Source organism: Pelodiscus sinensis, chromosome 24, assembly GCF_049634645.1.
Source record: "Pelodiscus sinensis isolate JC-2024 chromosome 24, ASM4963464v1, whole genome shotgun sequence".
Lineage (NCBI taxonomy): Eukaryota > Metazoa > Chordata > Testudines > Trionychidae > Pelodiscus > Pelodiscus sinensis.
In genome coordinates, this window is record NC_134734.1 from 1,774,294 (window position 1) to 1,801,872 (window position 27,579).

The window sequence follows — 27,579 nt, forward strand, 5'->3', positions numbered from 1 at the left end:
CTTTGCCACTGGGCACAGGAAGTGCATGGACAGTCTCTGTCCTTTGTTACCTCTTAGCCCTACTCACCTCTAGGACCAGGCTGGGTCCTGGCTTGTGCAACGGGCAGCCCAGCAGGCTGGAGCTTTGGTCATTGTGTGGGGCCCTGCAGCTCCAGGGTACCCGCTGTACAGCCAGCCTTGGCCAGCCACATGCACAGACACAAACTGTGTATCCATGCAGGCTCTAGCTACAGGAAGATTTACTGGGCAGGGTGAGTTTCTCTATGGTCCATTGGCTGAGTTAAGCATCTGTCATAAATAGGAGCTGCTAAGGAGAGTCTGACTCACCTGAAGAGTGAGGAAAGGGTTAAGCAATTGGAGATGTACCTAAGGAGGGGGGTGGGGCAGTCAGGGGATAAAAATGCAGATAGGAATTTCAAACTGGGAAAGAGAAGTTTCTCTCTCTCTCTTCTTTGTTTGAGATCAGAGCAGTTTCTCTCTGGGTATGTCTACACTACCCTCCTAGTTCGAACTAGGGGGGTAATGTATGCATACCGCACTTGCTAATGAAGCCCGGGATTTGAATTTCCCGGGCTTCATTAGCATAAGCGGGGAGCCGCCATTTTTAAATCCCCGCTGCTTCGAACCCCGTGTAGCGCGGCTACACGGGGCTCGAACTAGGTAGTTCGGACTAGGGTCCTATTCCGAACTACCGTTACTCCTCGGAATAGGCACCCTAGTCCGAACTACCTAGTTCGAGCCCCGTGTAGCCGCGCTACACGGGGTTCGAAGCAGCGGGGATTTAAAAATGGCGGCTCCCCGCTTATGCTAATGAAGCCCGGGAAATTCAAATCCCGGGCTTCATTAGCAAGTGCGGTATGCATACATTACCCTCCTAGTTCGAACTAGGAGGGTAGTGTAGACATACCCTCAGGTACTGAGGAATCTGGGAGATGCTTTCTTTCTCCATGAATGGACTTCCTGAAAAGTGAGTATAGAAAAGTTTAGATAGTCCATCAGGGTTTATTGTTTTCCTTATTTGGGGGTTTGGAAATTATGTCTGAGCCGGCTAAATTGTTTTTCTCTTTTGTAACTAAGAATTACAGCCCAGGGATTTTCCCTGAGTCTATGTCACTTCATGGCTATTTAACACGTAGTCAATTCACTATGTTTGCAACAGTAGTTTTGTTTTGATAATAAAAAAGTTTTTCTTTTGTTTTGATTAACTAATATTGGTTGATGTGTCCTTAGGTTTATGTGCCAAATTCCCCGGAGCAGAGTCCATTGTTCTCTTTTGTTTTCTCAACTCCAAGCAAAATAGAGTTTGGTGCAGGCAGAGGGGAGAGCTTGTCCTTAGGGAAGAGATTCCCAAGTGATCTCTTCTCTGGAAAAGGGTTTATTTTATATCTTTTTAAGTATACTTGGGTGGTGGCAGTGAATTTTTATTTATCTTTTTTCTTGAATCTTAGGGAGATTGAGACCAGACAAGCTTGTTTCTGGCAATCACAGAGACAGGTTTTACTGAATTTATTCTGCTAGCCGGCCCCCCATCTCTGCACTCAGAGGGTATGTCTACACTAGCTCATTAGTTCGAGCTAGGTAGGCAAATGAAGGCAACTGGAGTTGCAAATGAAGCCCGGGATTTAAATATCCCGGGCTTCATTTGCATGTTCCCGGGTGCCGCCATTTTAAAATCCCCCTTCATCCAAACTCCGTGCCCGCAGCTACACGTGGCACGGAGTAGGTAGTTTGAATTAGAGATCCTAATTCGAACTACCGTTACTCTTCGTGGATGTAAACACTGAATTGTAAGCCATATGCCAAGTAACATTGCAAAATAGAATGGCATTAGATTATGTGCTGGACAGCAATGGGAGGGGAGGGGGTATGTGCCTTGAGAAGGAAAGAATGTTGTGTTTATATTCCTGATAATTAGCAAGATATCCTCAACCAAGTTGACCACATACATAAAACTGTGGCTAGACTCCATGAAGAAGAAAATTGGTCACTATGGTCTTGGGCTGGTAATCTTTTTGAATCAGTAGGATCCACAATAATCCACGGGTTACTTATAGTATTCTGTGCTTTGCTTATGCTATATATTCTTTTCTTATTAATCAAATGCTGCTTGCAATGTTTTGTTAAAGAAATGTGAACTGTGAAGTTAAGCCCAGAACAGAGATAAGAAGTTCAGGTCATGTATCTGAGTATGGACGAGTGTAAGAAGGAAAGAGAAAAAGAGATACAGAAGTTAATGATGATGGAAGGACAGCCCTAGAGGCAAGAGCAGACGAAAAGACAGCACAGTCCATTCAGTGACTGATCTTTGGATGAAGAGTCAGGAGAAAGACAAGTCAGCAGCTTGTCTATTGCACTCTAGGACTGCATGGTATAGTGAGACCAAAGGTCTCAAAGGGGGGAATGTGGACGTAAACCATATAAAGCTTGAAAGTTTGGTCAAAGGGACTGGGGCCTATACGTGGTGCATGCTGCATCAGAAGCGAGCATTCCTGAAGACAAAGAAATTGCAAGGCTTGCAAAAAGAGAAAGTATATTAACAGATGTAACCACTTAAGTACATATGGTCCTGGTTTTCTGCTCAATTCCATTATGTGCTCACAGGAATTACAAAGGTATATATATTCTGAGATTTCTTTGTTAAGGCAGAGTATGTCTTTTGTGTCCTCTCCTGTGATCACAGTAAATAAACATTTCTGGCTGACTTGAACTTATAAATCAGACTGCGTGTTTATTCCGTGACAGTCCTCAGTAGCATAGGTTTAAGATATTGCAGAAAAAAATGATAGAATAAGGGAATGTTGTTCATCATGTATTGTGGTTTGTACCTGTTACGATTACTGGTACTTTCTTGTTAGGGTCCTTTTCAGTCTTCATGTCCATTTTCGCTTTCTTACCACCAAGTTTCCTCTCATCTTCACCCTCTACAAATAAAAGAGACTGTATGTTCTTCTGAGCTGTGGACATTCTCACAAACACTATTGATGCCTGTTGCCTCAACAAAATATTTTGGTTCATGAGAGACATGCTGTCATATTCTCTGGAGGCAGAGTAATGCTTCTGGGCTCTAATTTTCTCCTCATTTCAGGAATTGTGGCAAGAATACCGGGCCCAAAGGAACAGTGGGGAGGCGACATCTGGAAAGGGTGGGGCCTCCAGCAGACACACGCTTTGGGATCTAGCATCCATGCCCTGCACTTCAGCAGTGCAAGGAGCATGCACCCAGCACAGTTGCCACAGAGAATATAATGCTCATGCTTCTCTTATTCCTCTCACTGCTGTAATTCTCCTCCCTTAACACAGGCTCCTTCTCACCGCCAGTCTTTGTGCTGCTCAGATACCAGCTTCTGCAGCACTGTCATGGACCAGAAGATTTACCGGCCATTGCTCAGCTACTTCCCTCCATTCATTTTTCTTTATTGGAAAACAATAGGAAATGTGCCTGTTTCATTCAAATCATGGCTCTGAGGCGGGGCTAGGGTTGAGGGGTGCCGTGTGCAGGCTGCCCAGGGAGAGAGGAGCACGCCAGCTGTTTCTCACTGCAGCCCCTTGTGGAAGGTGAGAAGCGCCTCTCTGTTGCAACTGCAGCTTCTTACATTACAGACAGGGGAACGTGCACGTCCTCGACTGAGGCAATTCTGGGTTCCCTGCCCCATGCTCTCCGTCTGATAGAGGAATGCAGCAAACTGTACCATTTCCCCCATTAACTACTGAAGGGGAATGCTCAGCCATGTTCCTATATGAAAGGAGTGGGTGGGAGCCTCTCCCGCCCCACCAAAACCCTTTACAAAAGTATTTAATGGGTGGGATGCTTGGGGATCAGGCAGTCCTGGACTGGAGGGAGGAGCACACCCAGAGAGCCGCTTACACGTGTCTGGTGCTTCTGTCTCTTTGTGGCTGCTTTTGCGAGATGCTGTCCCATTCCAGGCACATCCCTTTTTCCTGGCACAAGCTAACATTTCCTGATAGTAAGTTATCATACGAGGAAGCCGCATGCTGAATACGGTGTTCCTAGTACTTATCATTGAGGAGGAGACAGAGTATTATGTCTAATATATTGCAAACTATTATTTATCACCATCTGTATTACATCAGAATACCCCCCTTTTCAGATCACTCCTCAATGGCATGTATAGGATATTGCAGAAAAAGTTGATAGAATGAGGGAATGTTGTTCATAGTGTATTTTGGCCTGTACCTGTTATGATTGCTGGTACTTTCTTCTTGGGGTCCTTTTCAGGCTTTGTGTCCGTTTCACCTTTCATAACACCCAGTTTCCTCTCACCTTCACCTGCTACAAATAAAAGAGACTGTATTTTCCTCTGAACTGTTGACATTCTCAAAAATACTAAAGATGACTATTGCCTCAGCAAAACGTCTTGGTTCAGGAGAGACATGCTGTCATATTCTCTGGAGGCAGAGCAATGCTTCTGGGCTCTAATTTACTCCTGGTTTCAGGAAATGCGGCAGGAGTACAAGGCCCTAAGGAACGGTGGGAAGGTGATGCCTGGAAAGACTCATAGACTCATAGACTTTAAGGTCAGAAGGGACCATTATGATCATCTAGTCTGACCCCTGCACAGTGCAGGCCACAGAATCTCACCCACCCCTCCTAGAATAATCCTCTCACCTATATCTCAGATATTGAAGCCTTCAAATACTTCGAAGGCCCCAAGATGCAGAGAATCCTCTAGCTGTGATCTGTACCCCATGCTACAGAGGAAGGCGAAAAACCTCCAGGGCCTCTGCCAATCTACCCTGGAGGAAAATTCCTTCCTGACCCCAAATATGGCGACCAGCTAAACCCTGAGCATGTGGGCAAGACTCACCAGCCAGACACCCAGGGCAGGTCCTGCAGCAGAAGGGAGCTTTGGGGTCTACCTTCCACTCCCCACACTTTAGCACTGCAAGGAGTGTGTGCCGAAAGCCATCTCTTTGATCCATGTCTGCCTCCCTCCAAGCTAGGGCCTGGCCAATGCTGTTTCTCTGGGGGCATCCATATGGGGTAAGGAGGCAGAGGCAGGAACCACAGCTTGGCTTGGGCCCAGGACAGTAGTAATGAGTGGGGGAGGGGGTGGCAGGCAGAACCCCGAGCTCGGGGCCAACAGCGAAGCCCTGAGCATGGGTCTGGCAGTGGAGCCCTGGTCAGAGGTCCAAAAACCAGGACCCTGCATCACGTCTGGGAACAGAGCCTGTGGGCGAGGCCAGCAGGCAGGACTCTGTGAGCACGGCTGGGAGGAGATACCTGGGTAAAACCAGAGATGCAGCAGCCAGAATTTCCATGCCTAGGGAGGGCCCCAACTTCTTCTGACCTTGTGACTCTGTGGCACACACAATTACAGATGACGTGGCAGTGGCAGTGGAATGGTGAACGCTGCTGCTTGAGTCTCTCCTGTGCGTGAAGCAACTCGCCCTCTGCTGCCAGCGCCATCCCGAGGCATTTTACCCCCCGGGGTGAGTGATTAGATCGTGGGCCCTGCTGGCGCCTGCACAGAACAGTTTGGATTCCTGCTCCCCTCCCCATGCCTATCCACCTGCCCCCAAGTTTCTAGCTGCTCCTGCTATTGTGGCTGTGGGACTGGGATCCCTCGGGTCCTACAACCCTACGGCCGGAGCAGTGGGCCCAAGGTGCAGGTGGCAGCGGGGATTGCAGAGGTGGTGCACGGGTGGGATTGAAGCAACCGTCCTGCATGCTGCGGGCAACATGAATCCCCAGCTTTGAAGGCAGCAGCACAGGAGCGAGGGTGGCTGGGTACGTGGTTTCCCACCGTTACCTCTATGCTGCTGGCAGCTGCCCTGCCTTCAGCGCTGCATGGCCAGAGAAAAGCAGCTGCTGGCTGGGTGCTCTGCTCTGAAGGCAGCGCCACGACCAGCAGCACAGAGCTACGGGTGTCACAGAGCTACGGGTGTCACAGAGCTACGGGTGTCATGGGGACGGTTTGGTGACAGGACTCCCAGGATCCCAATTCCACTACAGGCCTCTACCCCAAACATTGTGTTTGTCTGCCCCACTTTCCCACCACCTGCTGGTTTGCACCCTGGGCAGCTGCCCCTCCCCCTGCCCTGGCTACAGCCTGATGGACGCAGCTGTGTTTAGAACGGCAGGGAGAGCTCACGTCCCAGCACAGCAAACAGGCTTTTTAAACTTACATCACTGGCACGGTAAGTGCAGAGTTTGGGGCCAGGAATGGCCGAGCCTGGAGTTTCTGGAGCTCAGTCCCAGCCAGCTCTGGCTCACACGGCTCTTTGCAGACCTACCACTAGTCGGTTATTTTCCCCTTTCAGAGCATGCCCGTTCCTGTTCCTGTTCCACTTGACCGATGTGTCCCAAGCAGGCCAGACATTCTTCCTGCCAGGGGCAGTTATCCCTTGTGCCAGGGTCGGGCGAGATGGCTGGAGGAGAAGGGTCTTATTGGATTGCAAGGAAGTGTTACAAGGACTCCCCTCCCTTCCCCCCGACATTTGGGGAGGATCCACTTAGCCCAGGAACTCAATTGATAATGGGGGACAACCAAAATGGTCCAAACAAGGGAACGGAAGGGAACACTGAGCAGAGAACCCTGCCGGCACCCACTGCTCCTCAGAGGTGTCAAGCAGATGCCACCAAGAGCACCTGCATGAGAAGTTGGAGATGAGTCAACAGGGCGCCCTTGTATCCAAGAAAGCAAATGGCATATTAGGGTGCATTAGGAGGAGCATTGCCAGCAGATCTAGAGAAGGGTATGTCTACACTACAACGTTTTTTTCAGAAAAATGGCCGTTTTTCTGAAAAAACTTCAATTACGTCCACACTGCAGTCCCGTTCTTTTGAAAAAAAATCAAGAGAACAGAAGGCTTTTCCTGACATTGGTAAACTTCTTTCTATGAGGATCGCTTTTTGGATGCACTTTTGCTGTGTAGATGTGATCTTTTGGAAGAAGTTTTTTCAGAAGATCTCTTTCAGAAAAGCTTCTTCTGAAAGAAGCCTGCAGTCTAGACATAGCCAAAGGGACATTAGTCCCATTTATCTGACACTGGTGAGGCCACGTCTGGAGTACTGCATCCAGGTCTGGGCCCCCCACTATAGAAAGGATGGGGATTCATTGGAGACAGTCCTGTGGAGGGCAACCAGAATGCTGAGGGGGCTGGAGCACATGACCTGCGAGGAGAGGCTGAGGGATTTGGGCTTGTTTAGTCTGTAGAAGAGAAGAGTGAGGGGGGATTTGAGCAGCCTGTAACTCCCTGCAGTGGATTAGCATATTGCTGTGCTTCATTTGCATAATTAATTATGGGACACACACCTAAATAAGATAAACAGATCCAGCCGATTATGACAGTAAGATCAGCAGGTTACATGAGGCAATTTGTCCCAAGAATGTTTGAGTTATGCATAGTTGTGTCCATAAGTTCATCACATAAAGCATGGGGTGGGGTGGGGGGGGGGGGTCCGTCACACATCCATGGTGCATAAAGGAGAAGATGGGAGAGAAGTGCAGCCAAAGATGCAATACAAGACCCAGGAGCAGCCAGAGGAAGGGCTGCAGCCTGGTACATGCTGGGTAAACGAGTGCTGCTAGAGGGACAGGGGTTGGGAACAAGTGTGTGGGGGGGGAGTTAGGGTTGTACATGCTCAGGGCTCTGTGAGGAGCTGCCAGTGAGATCCTTAGCAGGCCTAGGAACTCAGGTGGCACTGGAACTTGTGCAGCACCAGTCCCACAAGGAGGCCAGCCTCTTTGGTGGCTGCCAAGGACCAGGGTGGCCAGAAGCAGCTGGCAGGCCCATGGAGGCCCTGGTGAAAGACCAGCAGCCAGAGAGGTCTGTCGGAGGATCTCTCAAGTGCAGACAAAGGAGCTGCTGGTCGCATCTGCATGGTGCAGGAAAGCCTGCCCCAACCTGCTCCAGGCCGGAGTGCCTGCATCATATAGGAGCCTGTGTAGGGCCTGGAGGTGGGAGACAAGGACCTGGGTGCACAAGCCCAACAGGTCCTGCCCTTCCTCCTCCAGGAGAGGATAGAGAACGCTGCAGGGAGGGACCCAGTGCAGCGCCAGCTGATGGAGCTCAAGAACCAGCTTCTGGTGGTTGGCCAGGAAAAGGGGCTGGAACCAGGGCGTTGAGCTGGTCCTAAGTCACCCTGTCCACCTCCACAAGCTTGCAGACCACATGGCCTCTGAACCGGAGTGCCTGTGAGAATGGGAAACACCAAGACAAGGGCCGGTGCTTCACTAGGTGGCCTGAGGCACAGGTGGGAGAGAGCGCCCCTGCCCCCCACCCCGTCCACCAGGCCAGAGCTCTTGCCCCAGTTCCCCTGGGTGGAAGAAGCTGCAAGTAGATGGCCTCTCCTACACTAGGTCTCCCAGGTCCTGGACCACAAGGGGCATGTTGCCTGTATACAGCCAACAAACCCAGCCTCAGCTTCGGCTCTCAGCACCTGCCCTTTCAACCACAGATGGAGGAGACAAAGGAAGGTCTCGGTCGCCAGGATGCAAAGCTGCCTGACAGCGCTCACCCCTGGCATTTAATGGGTGGGATGCTTGGGGTTCAGGCAGTCGCGACTGGGGGCTGCAGCTTACACGTGTCTGGTGCTTCTGTCTCTTTTCGGCTGCTTTTCTGACATGCAATCCCATTCCAGGCACGTCCCATTGTCCTGGCCCAAACTAACATTTCCTGATTGTAAGTTATCATACGAGGAAGCCGCACGCTGAATACGGTGTTCCTAGTACTTACCATTGAGGAGGAGACAGAGTCAATGTCTTCACTATATTGTAAAATATGACTTTCCCACCTTCTCTGTTACATCAAAATACCACCCTTTTAAGATCAGTCCTCAATGGCATGTGTTAAGATATTGCAGAAAAAAATGAGAGAATAAGAATAGTGTATTTTAGCTAGTACCTGTTACGATTGGTGGTACTTCCTTGTTGGGGTCATTTTTAGTCTTTGTCTCCATATCTGCTTTCTTACCACTCAGTTTCCTCTCACCTTCACCTGCTAGAAATAACAGAGACTGTATCTGTATTTAGCTCTCAGCTTTTGACATTCTCACAAATATTAAAGTTGCCTATTGCCTCAACAATACATTTTGGATCAGGAGAGATACGCTGTCATATTCTCTGGAGGCAAAGCAATGCTTCTGGGCTTTAATTTCCTCATGGTTTGAGGACATGTGGAAGGAGTACCGGGCCCAAAGGAACAGTGAGGAAGTGACTCCTGGAAAGGGCGGGACCTCCAGCAGAAGGACGATTTAGAATCCAGCTTTCACTCCCCACACTTCCGCACTACAAGGAGTGTGTCCCAAAAGCCATTCCTTTGACCCGTGTCTGCCTCCCTCCCAGCTAGGGCCTGGTTAGTGCTGTTTCTCTGGGGGGTTGCCCATATGGAGTAAGGAGGCTGAGGCAGGAACTATTTCCCTAGGGCTGTCTACACCACAGTTCTTGCACAAAAGCTGATGGAAATGGAGTTTGCTTTAGCTGTGTAGACGGCTCCTTTTTGCACAAAACCCCCTTTTGCACAAGAGCTGTTCTTCATCATTGTGAGGGGCCTGGAGGTGGGGGACAAGGACCTGGGTGCACAAGCCCATCAGGCCCTGCCCTTCCTCCTCCAGGGGAGGATGGAGAAATCCGCAGGGAGGGACCAGTGCAGTGCCGGCTGACAAAACTCAAGAACCAGCTTCTGGTGGTTGGCCAGGACTAGGGGCTGGAACCAGGGTGCTGAGCCAGTGCTGGAGCATGGACAGGACCAGCTGATTGAGCCCCAGAGCCCTCCCTCAGGGAGAGGCACCAGAGTCACTCTGTCCACCTCCACAAGCCTCAAGACCCCATGGCCTCTGAACCAGGTGGCCTGAGGCACAGGTGGAAGGGAGACACAGGTGGGAGGGAGCTCCCCTGCCACCCACCCCTCCCCACCAAGCAGAGCTCTTGCCCCAGGTCCCCTGGGTGGGGGAAGCTGCGAGTAGATGGCCTGGCCAGCATCTCCTGCACTATGTCTCCCAAGTCCAGGACCACAAGGGGCATGTTGCCTGCAAAGGGCTGAGACACCCAGCTGCAGCTCCGGCTCTCGGCACCAGCCCCTTCAATCTCAGATGGAGGAGACAGAGGAAGGGCTCGGTTGCCATGGTGCAAAGCTGCCTGGCAGAGCTCACCCCTGGCATTTGCCTCGCCCAAAGCTGAGCACTGCACTCACTATCCAGGTGAGTCTCACTGGACAGTCCATGGACAAGCACAGCCCCAGGAACTGGAACCCCAAAACAAAATGCTCAGTGTCCCACAGACTACAGCAAGAGATTATGCCACACACTCTCTCAAAGAAACATGGGAATCACCTAATCAGCATCCTATACAACACAGAGAAGGAAATCAAGGAGGAGCTGTCAACATTAGAGACTCTCATAAAAAACCAAACTTCCACACACACTTCCTCTTGGCTGGACTTTACTAAACCCAGCAAGCCACCTACAATGCTCACGGCACCTCCCTTCACAAGAAAAAGCACAAGAAACTATCCAAACTCCTACATGCCTCAGGATAGTTCAATCCCGGCACCTTCAACTCACCTAGCAACATTGTCAGCCCTCTCCAACCACACGCTTAGCCCGGTGGAGGAATCTGTCCTATCTCAAGGACTCTCCTTCTGCCCCACATCCCCACAAATATGATTCAGTTCTGTGGAAATCTGGAAGCCTGTTTTCACCACTTCCATATAAAGGAAAATTTCCTACACACCAATGAAGACATTGACCCTCCAGCTCTGCTCCACCCCCGCCAATCCTGCAGGAAGAAGGCATCTATGTGGACCACTCCTGACAGTTGTAACAGGAGTCTTGACTTCTACATCGATTGCTTCAGCAAACGTACTCAGGCTGACATTTTCAACACACCAATAAAGAACACACTCACCCTCCAGCTCCGCCCCACTCCTGCCAACCCCACAAGAGGAAGGTCTTTATGTGGACCACTCCTGATGATCATAACAAGAGTTTTGACTTCTACATCGATTGGTTCAGCAAACGTACTCAGGCTGACATTTTCAGCAAACAACAACGTGAAACATCTAACCTCAGCCATGCAGAATGCAATGCCATACAAAGCCTCAAAACAATCCTCACATCATAATCAAAGAGGCTGGCAGATGGGGTGCTGTGGTCATTAGGAGCAGAACGGATTACGAACAGGAGGCTGCCGGTCAACTCACCAACACCAGATTCTACAGGCTTCTCTCCTCTGATCCTACCAATGAATACCAAAAAAACTAAACCACCTGCTCATGAAACTTCCTGCTACAACTCAAGAGTAAAGCTACAGAAACTCACCCTCAAATCCCTGATCAGGAGTTTTCTATCTACTGCCCAAGATACACAAACCTGGAAATCCCGGATGACCCATCATCTCAAGCATTGGCACACTTACAGCAGGATTATCTGGTTATACTGACTCTCTCCTCAGACCCTAGGCTACCAGCTCTCCTAGCTATCTTCGAGACACCACTGACTTCCTGAGGAAACTACAGAAAAGCAACAAGCGTCCTGAAAACACCATCCAGGCCACCATGGACATAGAACCTCTTTACAACAACATTCTACATGATGATGGATTACTGGCTGTCAGGAACACCGTCCCCAATGACGCCCCGGCACACCTGGTTACAGAGCTCTGTCACTTTGTTCTCCACTCACAACTATTTCCATTCTGGGGACAACTTATATCTTCACGTGTCACATTATTGGATTTTAAGGGGAGCAGCCAGATCACTACTACAGCCATGGTGGGTGTTTGCCCCAAAATCTATACAAAAGGGGCCATGTGAGGTGTCAAACAAAAGCTTATATTTTACTGATTCTATATATGCGACTCATGTACTTAAATGATGTTCGTATGCGGAGTTATGACTATGGAGTCTGTGCTGGAATTGTGAATGTTCTCTGCCTGACACAGAGCAGTGGGCCTAGATTGTCTGTCATAAGGAAGGAATGGCTGATGAATGACTATGCTAATTAGCACAGTTCCAGGGACAACTGCTCTCAGGGTAGCCAATACACACACCTGAGGAATGCGTCTGGAAACCTGCAGACCAATCAGTACCTCTTGGCTGCTGGCATGTGAAACATGCAATCATGTGACCAGCTCCAGCTTGGGAGACACCAGATTTATATAAGTGCCATGAGGCAGACTCTATCTTATCTTCAGTTCAGCTACTGATCCTACATGCAGCCTTGGAAAGAACAGAGAGCTGGGATGAATTGCTGACCCATCCTGACATAGGATGTACACCAGAGACTTTTAAGATAGCAGTTTATAACATCTCTGCTGAGAGCCTGTATCGAGAACGTGCTGATTGATGTATGTCAAGTATTCTCCTTAATAACCTTACTTTCAATCTTTTCTTTCTTTTATTAATAAACCTTTAGATTTTAGACTCTAAAAGATTGGCCCAGCGTGCTCTTATGAGTAAGATCCAAACTGTAAACTGACCAGGGATTTGTGGCTGGTTCTTTGGAAGAACTTGTTTGGGGTAGGTGGGATTGTGTTCTATAACCCCTCATCTGTGTGTAGGCCTGGGGCTCACTGTGGCACGGGTAGAGCTAGAGTGTCTGAGGGGTTTTGCCCATGAGGCTTCCTGCTGGCGTGACTGGTTTGTGGCCTATTTGGGAAAGGTCTGCAGTCGAGGGCTGTAAGTAGCCTTGATTTTGAGCAATTCACTCTGAGCAGATACCCTCAGTGGTACCCAGACCCGGCCAGGTCCGTCACAAGGGGTCATAGTGGACCACAAGCGAAATATGAGTCAATAGTGAGACACTGCTGCAAAAAAGTCAAACGTGATTCTGGGCTGCATGAACAGGAGTGTTGTGAGCAAGATACGAGAAGTCATTCTTCCGCTCTGTTCTGTGCTGATTAGGCCTCAATTGGAGTCTGGGTACTGCATTTCAAGAAAGATGTGGAGAGACTGGACAAGATCCAGAGAAGAGCAACAAAAAAAATGAAAGGCCTAGAAAACATGAGCTAGGAAGGAAGACGGAAAGAACTGGGCTTGTTTAGTTTGGAAAAGAGAAGACCGAGAGGGGACATGTGTGAGGAAGTGGGGAGTGTGGGGTGAATTAAAGGGGGGCCGCATGCAGAGGGGGGCACTGAGTGCCCTAGGATGGTCCTGTTTAAATGTGACAAGTTGGGAGGGAGGTTTGTTGTTTCAGAGAACAGCCCAGAGCTGGAGCCCCGGTGACTGGTGTCCTGGTGACCTCAGCCCTGCTCAGAGGACACAACCGGTTCTGGCCAGATGACAGAAAAGGGGTTGCAGAGGGATTCCCTGGTGACTGGCCCAGCTTGTTTCAGCCAGTGGAGAACACTGGACGGGGGGAGGGGAGCAGGCAGAGAAGAGAGGAGCCCAGGCTACCCTGTTACCTGGAGAGACAACGGCCTGGGAGGGGCTGTTGCTGGGAATATTGGGGGCTCTGCTGCAAGACGGGGAGGCTTCTGACTGGGGCAGAGTAGGCAGATCCCACGTGGCTACAGGGAGAGTCAGATGTGCTGCACTGGGGGGGAGCTACAGGCCTGAGGGATCCTTTGCTGCGTTCAAAGCTCCATAAACCTCCTGTTGGGTGCTGGCTGGGAGTCGCTCTGGGCTGAGGAACAGGGCTGGGCTAGTTTCTCTGGGAGGGGAGGCTCCAGGAGTCCAGAGAGATGGGACCCCTGAGGGGGCTCATGGCGGAGGCAGGCGGCTGAAGTCCCTGAGAGGTGCCGTCCCGGAGGCAGGGGGATGGACCCCCCAGGTAAGAGTGAGCCCCCCAAGAGAGGGTCACCTCACTGGAGAGGACTCCCTGAGAACGGGCTGACACACTGACAAGGGGGTCCCACCCGGGGTCATGTGAGCACAACCTGTGAGCTGTGACAACATGAGAGTGGTTTTCAGGTATCTAAAAGGGAGTCACAAGGAGGAGGGAGAAACATTGCTCCCCTGGGCCTCTGAGGACCGGACAGGAAGCAAGGGGCTTAAACTGCAGCAAGGGAGGTTTAGGCTGGACATTAGGAAAAAGTTCCTACCTGTCAGGGTGGTCAAACACTGGGATGAATTGTCTAGGGGGGTTGTGGAGTCTCTATCCGTGGAGATATTTAAGAGCAGGTTGGACACACACCTGCCAGGGATGATCTAGATGGTGCTGGGTCCTGCCATGAGGGGAGGGGACTGGACTCGATGGCCTCTCGAGGTCCCTTCCAGTTCTAGGGTTCTAGGATTCTGTGATAAGCCAAGTGCCTGCAGCTTGTAGAGTCATTGCATCCTCTGCCCACAGCTGTGTCTCTGGGTCCCACCTGCACATCACACCGCACTGGCCCAGAACAAAAGCCAAACCTTCTCTGTTCTCTCTCTGCCAGGAAAGGTCGCCGGCCCGAAGGCCTTTGTTACTGCCACAGCCTGAACAGCCTGTGCCCTGGGGCGCCCTTGCTAAAGTCTCTCTCTACCCCAGCCCGCGGTGGGTTCACTTCATCCCCTTCACACCGCTATAGGGCCCGTCCTCTGTCCCACACACGACCTGCCCTCACACAGCCCTCGGCAGGATTTCCCTGGAGTCACAAACCCAGTCTTTCCCACACTAGTGACTCCACACTGTGGGGGACCCGTGTCCCTCGCCCAGGCCTTGCAGGCATGAAGGTTCCCGAGCGCTGAGGGATGAGGGGGCGGCAATTCCCCCAGGAGGCCGGGCTCCCTGTGCAGCAACGGGCGTTCCTCACCAGTCACCGTGACACAGGGGGCCTCCCACGTGTCCTACAGGCCCAGTTGCCACCCCCCAGAGTCGTCCAGCAACCCCCGGAAGGGCACAAGGGGCCGTACCTCAGGGGGAGAGACGGGGCTTGTCCACTCTCACCCCAACGGCAACTCACCTGTCCGGCGCTCAGCTTCCCCCGTCAGGCTGCAGGCAGCAGTGAGGTTTGTGGCAGCTTCTTCCATCTTGTTCTCCATGAACTGCTCCGGCACCAGCTCTGCCTGGGAAGAGGAGACCACACAAGTGCTTAGCAGTGGGCACTGAGCCACTCCTGATGGGCCCAGCCTGCCAGTCTCCAGGGGAAGGCAGCCAGCCGGGGGACTCCAGACACCGACTCCACCGACGCAAATCGCCCCCAGGCTGTGTCTGAAGGGGGTGATTGGCAGGGGACGGGGCACAACTTCCCAGAAAGCCACAGCCCTGCCACTGCTCCGGTCACCTGGTGGCTCTGATCCCAGCTCTCACAGCAGGAAAATGCCAGTTACCCTGGTGCCCAAACTCCACCCCCACCCTCAGTCAGTGCCCCTGACAGCTCAGCTCTGTGCTCTCTCCTGGGCAGCGGGGGCAGAGTTAGCTCTGGACAGTCGGTCCCCCCAGGTATCATCACAGCGAGGGACCTGGGTGACTCACAGCCGAGGACAGAGACTCTCTGGGACAGTTGGTCCCCCCAGGGTAATATCACCGCGAGGGGACCTGGGTGACTCACAGCCGCGGGCAGAGACTCTCTGGGACGCCGCCCTGCAAACAGCTTCAGAGAGTCCGAGATCCCCAGGCTTGAAGGCACCACAGTGACCATCTGGTCTGATTTCCTGTGGGGCAAAGGCCCCAGAACTGCCCTGAGGTAATTCCCATTTGTACCCGAGCGTATTCGTTAGAGAAACATCCCATCTTGGTTTAAACATCTCCAGCAATGGAGAATCCACAACAGTCTGTGGCAAGAGGTTCTATCAATCAGTTCCCCTCACTGCGAATCCATTGTGCTTTATTTCCAGTCTGAATTGTCTCGCTTTGGACAAATGTCAGGTAATTACCTTGAAATCCCACCCAACAGGGGACATTAATCTCCCCCTTTATCTGTGACTGTGGCTTTTCTGACTCCCCAAAGTTTCTCCTGATTAAAAATATAATGTCCCATTAATGCATTTTCCTTTTGGTCATTAAGCAGGTGTTGGCTGGGAGCCCATTGGTAAGGGATTCACAGGGGTGTTTTCAGAAATCCCAGCATGCCTCAGAGCACACTGCCCAGGGACTAACTCACACAGGTATTTTTGAGAATCCAACACTCCCCGCTCTGTTATATCTGGGGAATGCAGCATATCCCTCCAGCTCATATTCTATGAACACACCATAAACTGTTTGAGAATTTTCAAGTAAACCTGGGAGTTAGTTTATCAATTAAAACAAATGTGTAATTTTTTATACAGAAATTTAACACATGGTTTCAGACTGTTTTGTTCATTTTGAATGATCGCAGCAACACGATGCAGACTCATAAAACTGCAGACTCATTGCAGGAGGAGTAATGGTAGTTCGAATTAGGAGCTTTAATTCGAACTACCTAGTCTGTGCCGCGTGTAGCCGCAGGCAGGGAGTTTGAAGTACGGGGCATTTCAAAATGGCTGAGCCCGGGAACATGCAAATAAAGCCCAGGATATTTAAATCCCGGGCTTCATTTGCAAGTTCGAATGCCTACATTAGCCATCCTAGTTCGAACTAGGGCGGCAGTGTAGACATACCCTGAGATCTTGTACATTGGCTACGCTCAGACATTTTTTGTAGATATTCTTCATATCCCAAAGTTTCTGCATCACCAAGAACTGAAGAAAAATGTTCTACATCAGAGAGTTGCAGGTAGAATCTTTCAAAATGGCTGCCATCTCCGGTTCTAACCATGATGGATGTTAGAGTGCCCTCTCTCAAAATGGCCACTTGCTTTCACTGAGCATTTCCATATTTTAACATATATGCATTTCTGCAAAGTTAACTTACAATGAATTTCCTGGAGTACAATGCTTCTTTGGGGGATACTTATGTCAACCCCAGTGGTTCTATATATTTATTTATTTAACTTATGTTTACTTTCAATCTTAACTACCTCTTAATATTGATTTTTAAAAATAATTGTATAAAGCCATTAGGAACACAGAAAACACAAAGTTAAGGCTGTATTTCTAAACACTGGGCCAAGCTCCACAATTACAACTCATTTGATTTGCAAAGATATGGGATTTTCAGAACAGAACACACACACACACACACACACACACACACACACACACACACACACAGAGCTCAGGGTTGGAAAATTAAATGTAAATCTTTTCCATTTGGGAACAGACCCCTGCTCTCTGGTAACACTTGCTCTTTGTGCTGTGACAGGGTCAGGCCAGAGGTGTAAGAGGGCAGAGTGGTGGATGAGAAACGTATTGGCCCTAGATTAAGTAAATCTCCATTCCCAGGGTAAACTAATAAAGACTAGTTTAGGGCAGCAGGATCAAACTTACCAGAATCAATCCGGGCAAGTAAGCACCTGGAGCCAATTAGGAGGTTTCCCAGGTCAGGGGAGCCAGACTATTCAGAATGCCTGGGGCAATTGAGAACCAGCTGAGACTGGGTAACTGGAGCTCCCCTTGAGTGAGTTCAGTGTGTGGGGAAGGAGCTGAGAGTGAGCGTGGTGGAGAGTCTGGGAGAAGAAAGTGCCAGCAGAGACCAGGAGGAAGAACCTGCGTTAACGAAGGTGCTGGGGTTGGTTTGGGGAAGGGGCCCAGGTGTTCGTAGAAACATTTTTCCCCCCTTTGTCTTCACAGACCAGGTCAGCACCCAGGCTGCTGCACTGGGCAGCGTGGTACAGGGAGAGATGTGCAACGCTCTGTAGCAGTGGAGAGAGCAGGTTGGGAGTATTAAGAAAAGCTGGACAGGCGCAAGTCCATGGGGCTGGATCTGTTGCACCCTAGATTGCTCAGAAAGTCGGATGTGATTCCAGAGCCACTGTCCATTCTCTTCCAATGCATCTTGTATTATCAAGAGCTTGATGTCTAGTTGGCAGCCGGTACCAGCGGATGCCTCAGCAGTTGGTCCTGGGGCCAGGATTGTTTTCTTATTAACGAGCTGAGTGATGGGATTGCACCCTCAGCAAGTTTGCAGATGACACTAAGCCAGGGGGAGAGGTAGATACACTGGAGGGTCCAGAGTGACCGAGACAATTTGGAGGACTGGGCCAGAAGAAATCTGATGAGGTTCAACAAGGACAAGTTCAGAGTCCTGCACTGAGGATGGAAGAATTCCAGGCACTGTTACAAGCTGGGGACCGACTGGCTAAGTAGCAGTTTGGCAGAAAAGGACCTGGGGATTCTAGTGGATGAGAAGCTGGAGATGAGTCAACATCCTGCCCTTGTAGCCAAGGAGCCTAACAGCATATTGGGATGCAGTAGGAGGAGCGTTGCCAGCAGATCTAGAGAAGTGATTATTCCCCTTTATTCGGCTCTGGTGAGGCCACATCTGGAGTATTGTGTCTAATATTGAGGCCCTGAATACAGAAAGGACCTGAACAAATTGGAGAGATTCCAGTGAAGGAAAATGAAAATGTTGAGGGGGCTGGAGCACATGACATATGAGGAAGAGCTGAGCAAACTGGCTTTTAGTCTTCGGAAGAGAAGGGGGGATTTGGTAGCAGCCTTCAAGTATCGGGGTGGTGGGGTCGAAAGAGAATGCAGAGAGGCTGTTCTCAGGAGTGACAGATGACAGAACAAGGAGCAATGGTTTCAAGTTGCAGTGGGGGAGATCTAGGTTTGATATTACTGTGATGGCCCTCCCCCACCCCCCCATTCTTTACTAAATGGACTTATGGAAACAAATATGCACAACTCACAGATGCTTTGGACAAAATATCCCATGTAACCTACCAATCTTAATGTCACAATCTGCTGGATCTGTGTCTCTTCTTTCGGTGTACATATCATTATTGTGTGTAAAGTACTGTATATGGAATATGGTTTATGGTTCCTTCAGCACTTGTACAGGGATGTTATCCCCAACATTCTCCAAACACTTCCTGGGTTGTCTGTGTCCTGCTGTATTGGTCTCTCAGCAGGTATCGGGGTGATTGAAGTCCCACATGAGAATTGGGGCCTGTGATCAGGAAGCTTCTCTCAGTTGTCTGAGGAAACCCTCATCTGCCTCATCCATCTGATCTGCTCTATAGCAGACACCAATCACAACATCACCTCTGTTGTTTCCACCTCTAAACTTAACACAAAGATTCTCAAAAGGCTTTTCTCCCTCTATATACTGGAGCTCTGAGCCATCCTAGTGCAACTGCTCCTCCTTTTCTCCCCCACCTATCCTTCCTGAACAGTTTACCCTTCCAGGACAGTGCTCCAGTCATATGAGTCGTCCCACCAAGTCTCCGTTATTCCAATCAAATAATAGTTCTTTGTGCCTGGGCTTCTAATTCTTCCAGTTTGTTTCCCAGGCTTCTTGCATTCATGTACAGACATCTTAGATAATCCTCCTTTGTTGCTCCTTCCTCCTTTTGTTTCTTCCTGGTATCCCACTTCCCCACTTACCTCAGGACTTTGGTCACCATCTCCCAACAAACCTAGTTTAAAGCCTTCTCACTAGGTTTGCAAGCCTGCACATGAAGATGCTCTTTCCTCTCTTGGTTAGGTGGATCCCATCTCTTCCTAGCAATCCTTGTGCCTGGAACAGAGTCCCATGATTGAAGAAACCAAAGCCCTCTCTCCAACACCACCTGTGCAACCACGCATTTACTTCCACGATTTGACAGTCCCTACCTGGACCTTTTTCTTCACCAGGGAGGATGGACAAGAACACCATTAGTGCTTCAGATTCCTTGATCCTTCTTCCCAGTGCTATATAATCTTCAGTGACCTGCTCAAGGTCATTCCTGGCCATATTGTTAGTTCCTACATGGAGAAGTAGGAAGGGATAGCAATCCAAAGGTTTGATCAGTTTTGGAAGACTCTCGGTCACATCCCGAATTCTAGCTCCTGGTAGGAAGCACATTTCTCAAGATTCCCAGTCTGGACAGCAAATGCATGACTCTGTCCCTCTTAGGAGGGAGTCCCTGACCACTACCACCCATCTTCTTTTGGTGGTGGTGGTCATGAAACCACCATCCCTAGGACTAGGCACCCCATACCTTCCGGTAGATGGTGTCGCCTTCTGATTTCTTCCCTCAGAGGTCCCTGCCAAAGCATTCATCACTGTAGTGCCTGTGCAGAGATCCTGAAACCAGTTATTTACCTCTATAGGAATGGGGGATACCTGAGTTGGCTTCCTTCTCCAGGAGGATACATGCTGCCAGTTTTTTCCTTGTCCTGTACTGCCCTCACTGGCTCTTCAGCCTGCTGTGCTTGTAGGAGTGAATGCTGCCTTCTAGCCAGGAAGTCTTCATCTTCTCTGATGGAACACAGGGATGGTATTTATGCCTCTAGTCCTTTAATCTTCTCTTCCAATATGATGACCAACTTGTACAGATGAAATCCCTTCTGTCTTCAGGGAGGAAGAGAAACATGGCCCACGCTGTGCAGGGTGCAACAGCTGACTTTTCACTTGCCATTCTGCCTTCTGACTGACAGAGTCCTCAGATGGTGTTTTCATTGCCCCCTGAAGCTTGAAGGGGAGGAGAGAGCAAGAAAAAAGAAGAGAACAAAAAGCAAGACAAACCACCAAACACTGTGGGGCTCCCTCCAGGAGAACTCCCAGACAAACTCCCCTCCATTCACTCTGGCTACCCTTTCTATAAGACTGCTGTCTCAAAGCCTTGCCTCCAATCCAATCAGCCCCTGAAGGCCCACCTGGAACAAAAGACTCCCAATTTCACACCTTTCAAACTGCCACACAAATGCTCAGACAGACAGACAGACACTTGGATATTCACACCATCGGCTCATAACACAGCCCCCCCAAAGCTACACTTACCTTATCTTCAACTATAAGAACTCAATAAATGAGCTTCTCAATACAGTAGGCTCCCCTCCCTCTTTGCCCCTCCCACTGCCACAAGCCCACTCCAACCAAACTCTGCCTGTTGGTAACCTTTTGTTCTTATATTATGGGTACAAGTAAATAACTTTTCCTTATTCACTTTCTTCACGTGACTCACGATTTTATGAACCTCTAACATATCCCCCCTTAGGGTACGTCTACACTTGCCCCTACTTCAAAGTAGGGAGGGAAATGAAGCATACCAAAGTTGCAAATCAAGTGTGGGATTTAAATATCCCACGCTTGATTAGCATATTTGCAGCCGGTCGCCTTTTTAAAATGCCGGTTGCCTAATGTAACTTGCCACACGTAGACGCGATAGTCTGATTTAAATCCCTTCTCTCGAATTAACTGGTACTCCTCATGCTCCTTTTTAGTTCTTTTACTGTATTTTTAATTTGGGGTATACATTTAATTGGGCCTCTATACCGGTGCCTTTGAAAAGTTTGCAGGAATTTTCCTTTAGTCACTGTACCTTTTAATTTCTGTTTAACTAACCTCCTCATTTTTGTATAGTTCCCCTTTCTGAAATTAAATGCCAGTGTTGGGCTGCTGAGGTGTTCTTCCAACCACAGGAATGTTAAATGTTATTATATTATGGTCACTATTTCCCAGCAGTCCTGTTGGACCAGATCCTGCGCTCCACTCAGGACTAAATCTAGAATTGCCTTGATTGCCTCAGGACAAGAATTGCCACGCATAGAGACTCTGAACCTCTGTCTGCCTACCTGGCCCGTGAGTGGAACTTGAAGCATTAATGAAAATGCCGCCATAGAGGTCCTGGATTTCAGTCTCTTTCCTACAAGCCTAAATTTGGCCTCCAGGACATCTCTCCTACCCTTCCCTATGTCACTGGTACCTACATTTACCACGACCACCGGCTCCTCCCAGCACTACACATAAGTCTGTCTAGATGTCTTGAGAGATCCACAACCTTCACACCAGGCAGGCAAATAACCATACGGTGCTCCCAGTCATCACAAACCCAGCTATCTACATTTCTAATGATCAAATCTCCCATTACTAACACTTGCCTTTACCTAACGACTGGAATTCCCTCCCCTGGAGAGGTAAACTTAATGCAAGAGGAGACCACAACATCCTTTGGAAGGCGAGTCCCAACAATGGGATCATTTCCTCTGTTCCAGTTGAATGTTCTCCTTCCCTGAGCCTTTCATTCTCCTTACCAGCACAGGGGATGTTTGACCGTACAGTGTCCCAGAAAGCCTCTGCTATGCACCTCTGCCTCCCTCAGCTCCTTCAGTTCAGCCACTCTGGCCTCCAAAGCCCATACGTGGTCTCTGAGGGCCAGGAGCTCCTTGCACTGAACACACACATATGCCACCTGCCCACTGGGCAGGTAATCATACATGCTACACTGAGCGCAATAAACAGGACAGCCCCCACACTGCTCCTGGGCTTCTGCCTGCATTCTCCCCTACAGCTACCTAGGTTATTGATATTTTTTTTATTTAAATGAGGAAGTTTTGATTATAGTTTAATTTAAATGTTTTAAAGAATGGTGAGTCTACCTCTCGCCCTTCCCAACTCCCTCTTGAAACTCCCTTTTTAGCTGTCCCTGTCCCCAAAACTCCCTGGTCACTGATTCATTGCTTTATAAAACCCTGGCCTTCCTGATAGCTCCACCACCTGATTAAGGCTCAATCAATGAACAAAGACTTCAAGATTTCAAACCTTGTTTAGAAGCTCACAGCTCCCAACCATCATGTGATCCTGTCTCCCCCCTGCCCAGCCCCTGAGGTACGTACAGTGGGGATGGGGGGGACTTGTGCTGTCTTGCTGAGGTGGCCTCTGAGGGGTGGCTGCTTGAGCCCCTCATCCTGGCTCACTAGAGCCTCTCTGCAAGTTTCCCCCCTGAGCCCTTTCCAGTGGCCCCTCCTGGAAATGATGTTTGGGTGCCCCCACCCAGGCCCTGTCCCCTGGGGTGCTCAGCTGTAGAGGTCACCCCACTCATGAAACCCCCCTGGGTGCCCAGCTCTCGTGGGGCCTTGCACCCCCCTGGCAGCACTTGGTGGGAATGGCCCTGGGGACGTCCCCCCGGTGCCCGGCAGCCCGTGGGGCACAGACCCCAATCCAGGGGATCGCGTGTGTCCCGAGGGCTGAGGAAGGGGCCTGTGCTGGGTGTGGATGGAAAAGCCCCTCAGCAAGGGGCCGGGCGCAGGCCGGAGAGTGAGGAGACTCCCCCAGTCCCAGAGTCAGGAGCCGGCCCGGGGCCCCACCCGCCTTGGAGCTGGGCACAGAGCAGGCCAGACGCCGGCGCGGGACCCAGCTGCTCAGAGCCGCAGGCGGGGTCGGCGCGAGGGGCAGCAGGGAACAAACTGCAGAGGCAACGGCTCAGTGCTCAGGAAGCTTTAATCTCCCCGGCAACCCCCCCCCCAGCAGGGAAAGCCCCCACCCCAGGGCCTCTGTGGGGTGGGGTGAGGCAGGTGGCACCCGGGGAGGGATAGCTCAGTGGTTTGAGCACTGGCCTGCTAAACCCAGGGTTGTGAGTTCAATCCTTGTGGAGGCCATTTAGGGATTTGGGGCAAAAATTTGTCAGGGATGGTACTTGGTCCTGCTGTGAAGGCAGGGGACTGGACTTGATGACCTTTCAAGGTCCCTTCCAGTTCTAGGAAATAGGCAATCTCCATTAATTAATTTTTTAATTTATTTATAGCAACACCCAGAGCCGGGCAGCGGGTTGTGGCACTTGGGTGAGCGTCATTCCCAGGCTCCCAGGACTGGTCGGAATGTTTCCTCAGTCTCCTCCCACACAGATCCGGCCCGGCTCAGGACAGGATGCAATTCTGCTTCTTGTTTGAAGAAGAAAGCAGATGCTGTCAGTCCCCTCGGTTCCCTCAACACAGCCGGCATGATCAGACCTGGCAGCGGGAGCCCAGCCAGGCACAGTTCAGGAGAGGGTTGGTCTCCCAGAGGGGCTGACTGAGGCGCTGTGGGGCCGGTGGTGCTGACAGACCTTTCCGTGGGCACCCCTGGCAAGGCCCCGCGGAGGCTCCGCTCAGACCCGCCCGCTGCGTCTCTCTGGCGAGGGGAGGGACTCTCTTGGGTACCTGGGTGTGGCAGGAGCCCAGCATGAAGGCTGCATTGCAGGGTGGGCTCAGGTCAGACACCCACAGACCCCTCCCTTGGCCTCCCCCAGAGAAATGCCGGCCCCGTCACACAAGCCGCCCTCGTGGGGACGTCTCAGCCCATCTCGGCCAGGAGAAGCCTCGTGTCCCATCTCCCAGCAGCCACGAGTCCCCCTGCGGTGAAGGGGGGAGGGATGCTCAGCACGTCAGACCCGGGCCACGCTACACAGCCAAGGGTAGGACACAGCCCGGAGGCCATGTCACCCCATGTGGCCACAGGAAAGCCCCCGGCCTGCCCCTCGCATTGAGCTGGGCTTGAAGCAACCACGACTCCTGAGCTGGCTAGTGACACACCCAGCCTGTGCCCACATCACTGTGCACAGCTCTGCCCCAGGGCTCAGGGCGCCCGCGCTGTGTCTGGATCTCCAGCCCGCTGGGGCCTCTCACGGTCTGAGACACTGAGGGTCTCAGATTTCATCTGACAGACCCACTGAGAACCATGAGCCTGGGCCCTGCTTATCGGGTTGGGAGGGTCGGTGCCTCAGGCTGGGAGCCAGGGCTCAGCGCCTCCGGGTTCTCCTGCGAGGTCATAGAAATGGCCAGGCTGGGTCAGACACACGGCCCATCCGCCCAGGGTCCTGTCTGCCCACAGTGGCCAAGGCCAGGTGCCCCATGGGAAGGGAACAGAACAGGGAACCATCAGGTGACTCCTTCCCTGTCGCCCATCCCCAGCCCCTGACAGACGGTAGTTGGGGGCACCATCCTGCCCACCCTGGCCAATCGCCATCCATGGGCCTGTTCTCTGTGAACTCACCGAATTCTTTTTTTCAATCTCTGTATCAATTTGGCCTCACACCATCCCCTGGTGCGGGATCCCAGACTGACTGCGGGTCCCTTTGGCTTGTTCTAAACTTACGGCCCATTCGTTCCATTTGGTGGCTCCTAGTTCTTATTTTAATGGGAAGGAGCAAACGACTTGTCCTCAGTCACTTTCCCCTCCCCCGCCAGGATTTTACAGCCCCCGCTCACACCCCCCTGCAGCGCCTCGTTAGAAACCCAAACACCCCAGTCGGATTAACCCTTCCCCCACGAAAGCTGTTCCCTCCCCCAGTCATCTGGGTCCTTTTCTGAGTCATTCCCAAGCCCAGGACAGGCTGGACCCCTCAGCTCTGGCACCCGCAGGGTTCCAAACAAGGGCATTTGACAGACCAGGGGGTCTCTTTCCACCTGGCCCATGCTAAACTGCTCCCCCGCCGCCCCCTCGCTAGGGCTCCAACCCACCCCTCTGATGCCTGGATTCTGGTGCTGCCTGGGCTTGAGCTCTCCAGCTTACACTATCCCCACTACTGACGGACTGGAGCTGCGCGGCCACTATCGGATCCCTGCTACTGCCCAGCTTCTTGGGCCAGATCTCCCTGCTGTGCCGCCTGCCCGCCCAAGCCCCCTGGCTCCTGATGGCGTCACCAGCCCCCTGCCGTGGTCCTGCCCCATGGCCAGACCTCCCTATGCTGGGCTCTGTGGTCCTCCTGAAGCATGGATGTTGCTGAACCAGAGACTGGTTGCCTTTTTTCATTCTGAAAACTGACCACTGACTCCTCCCCTTTGTTCCCTGTCTTTTAACCAGGTACCAGTCCATGAGCGGAGCTTCCCTCTTACCCCACGGCTGGTTTCTTTGCTTAAGAGCTTTTGGTGAGGGACCTTGGCGTTGGTTTTTGGAAAATCTAAGTACACGTCATGCACTGGAACCTGCTTTGCAATGTGCACCCTGACCCCCTGAGAGAACTCTAGGAGACTGGGGAGGCAGGTTTCCCAGGGGTGTTTAGAAATTTGGCTCTAGGTTGTGTGAAAGCTTTTGCCCCGCAAACATTAACCCACGTTTTCATGACGGGGTTTCATGCTTTGGGGCTTCACTGTCAGCTCAGCCATCCCAGAATCCCTCCCTGCAGCGACTGTCTCCCGTATCGCCCCTCCCGCTGCCCACTGGGGACGGTGGCTCTCCCGGTGCCTGTGCTCTGGGCAGCTCCGTGCGTGTTGGTCGGAGCAGGGGACGACTCGGCATGAACATTAGATGCTCTCGTGGGACTGACCGTGGGACTCTCCCCCGGAGATTCGGTCACATGGCAACTCTGGGGGCTGGGTGGCAGGTGGCGTTACCAGCCCTGCGCTGGGCCAGCGGGTGGAGAGGGCAATCCTGGGCAAAGTCACCCTGCAGGTCACATACGGCAGAGCCCTTCTCCCCACCTGTCCCCGGGCTGCTAGGAGGTTGTTCCCTCCCCAGGGTGGGGCTTGTAGGTGGGCTGGTCCACCTGTTCCCATCGTGGGCCCTATGCTCCCATCCCATCTCTGTCAGGACTCCGGTCCATCCCGGGCTGGCTGTGCATACGGGTATCCCCCGCCCCCGCCCTGGCTGTCTCTCTGGGCCGTTTGTCTCTCAGCCAGGATTTCCGGTCAGGCCGGTGGGGTTGGGGCAGAAGCAGCCTTTGGAGAATTGTTCTAAGCCCATTAATGCAGGGCCCAGGACAGCTCCCCAGTTCTGTGAACAACCCCAATTTGGGTGACAGCCTCCGCACAGGCCATGCCCCTGTTTTTCTGAACTCCCCCTCCCCCCAAGACCTTCTGCTAGAGACTCCAGAGCTCAGTGTAACTTTTGCAACCAACTTGTTCCCCTCACTCGTACTCCCCAGAACTCTCTTCCCACGAGGCTCAGAACCCCCCAGGTCTTTGTCGCAGACAGTAGTGGAGCCTCACACCAGGTCCCAGGCCCTGTCCCACCCCCATTCAACCAACTCCCCATAGCAACAGCATGTAGGCCCGTGGCTGTGTGATCCCCCTCCCTCAAGTGAGCCAGTGGTTTGATACTGATGCCACCCCCAGGACAGATACCCGGGGCAGGCTTCTCCTACCTTCCGCCTCCACATCTTGAGCTCATGCTGATATCGCCTTTCCCTCTCCTTTGCCTCACGCTCCTTTTCTTCTCGCTCCCACTTGCGTTCCTCATGCTGGCGCTGCCTCTCCTTTTCTTCTCTCTCCCACTGGCGCTGCCTCTCCTTTTCTTCTCGCTCCCACTGGCGCTGCCTCTCCTTCTCTTCTCTCTCCCACTGGCGCTCCTCACACTTGCGCTGCCACTCCTTTTCTTCTCTGTCCCACTGGCGCTCCTTGTGCTCCTCTTCTGCGCTCTTTTGGCTCTGGAATTATGCAAAGAAAGGCAACTGAGCACTTCTGAGCAACGATCCAGCACCTGGCACTGCACACAGCTCAGCCCCCAAAGTAACACCACCCGGGTAACCCTGGCAAGTGACTCACCCCCTAACCGGCACAGGAAAGTGATTCTCTCCCAACGTCATTGCAAATACATGCAGTGGGAAACTTCCAGTCTGGCCCACTTAAAGGAACCCTGAGCAAGTGGCAAGACCCAGGTGGCCAAGACTTTGACAGAAGGCTGCTCAGTGCCCCTAAGGTCTGTCCAGTGCTCCCTGTGTAGCTGCACCCACCCTGCTACACCAAGGGAAGGGGATTTATAGAAGTGCCTGGGCGCAGGAGAGTTAATTCCTTCCTGGCCCCTACTGTTGGCTCCATGAAGTCTTGAAGCACGAGCCTTGGGAGCACAAGGCCATTGCCAGCTGCTGAGCCCTGCCCCTGCCCTCACAAGGAAACCTGTCAGCCCCACATTCAGGCATTTGTCCAGCTCTCTGCTGGAATGAGTCAAGTCCTGTGTCCCCAGCTCCTCTCCAGACCCTCCGAGAGACAAGAAACTTCCTC

At 51.7% G+C, this 27,579-nt stretch overlaps 1 protein-coding gene across 1 annotated transcript in view; it reads right to left on the reverse strand.

The window, feature by feature from the left end:
• LOC142819582 (guanylate-binding protein 3-like) overlaps positions 1-27,579 on the reverse strand; it is a 99,073-nt gene that overhangs the window by 52,731 nt on the left and 18,763 nt on the right. The window contains exons 4-8 of the mRNA XM_075907688.1: positions 26,724-27,005; positions 14,841-14,943; positions 8,869-8,964; positions 4,196-4,291; positions 2,826-2,921 (exon numbers count right to left, since the gene is read on the reverse strand). Coding sequence (XP_075763803.1) covers positions 2,826-2,921; positions 4,196-4,291; positions 8,869-8,964; positions 14,841-14,943; positions 26,724-27,005 — 673 coding nt within the window. The remainder of the gene's footprint in view (positions 1-2,825; positions 2,922-4,195; positions 4,292-8,868; positions 8,965-14,840; positions 14,944-26,723; positions 27,006-27,579) is intronic.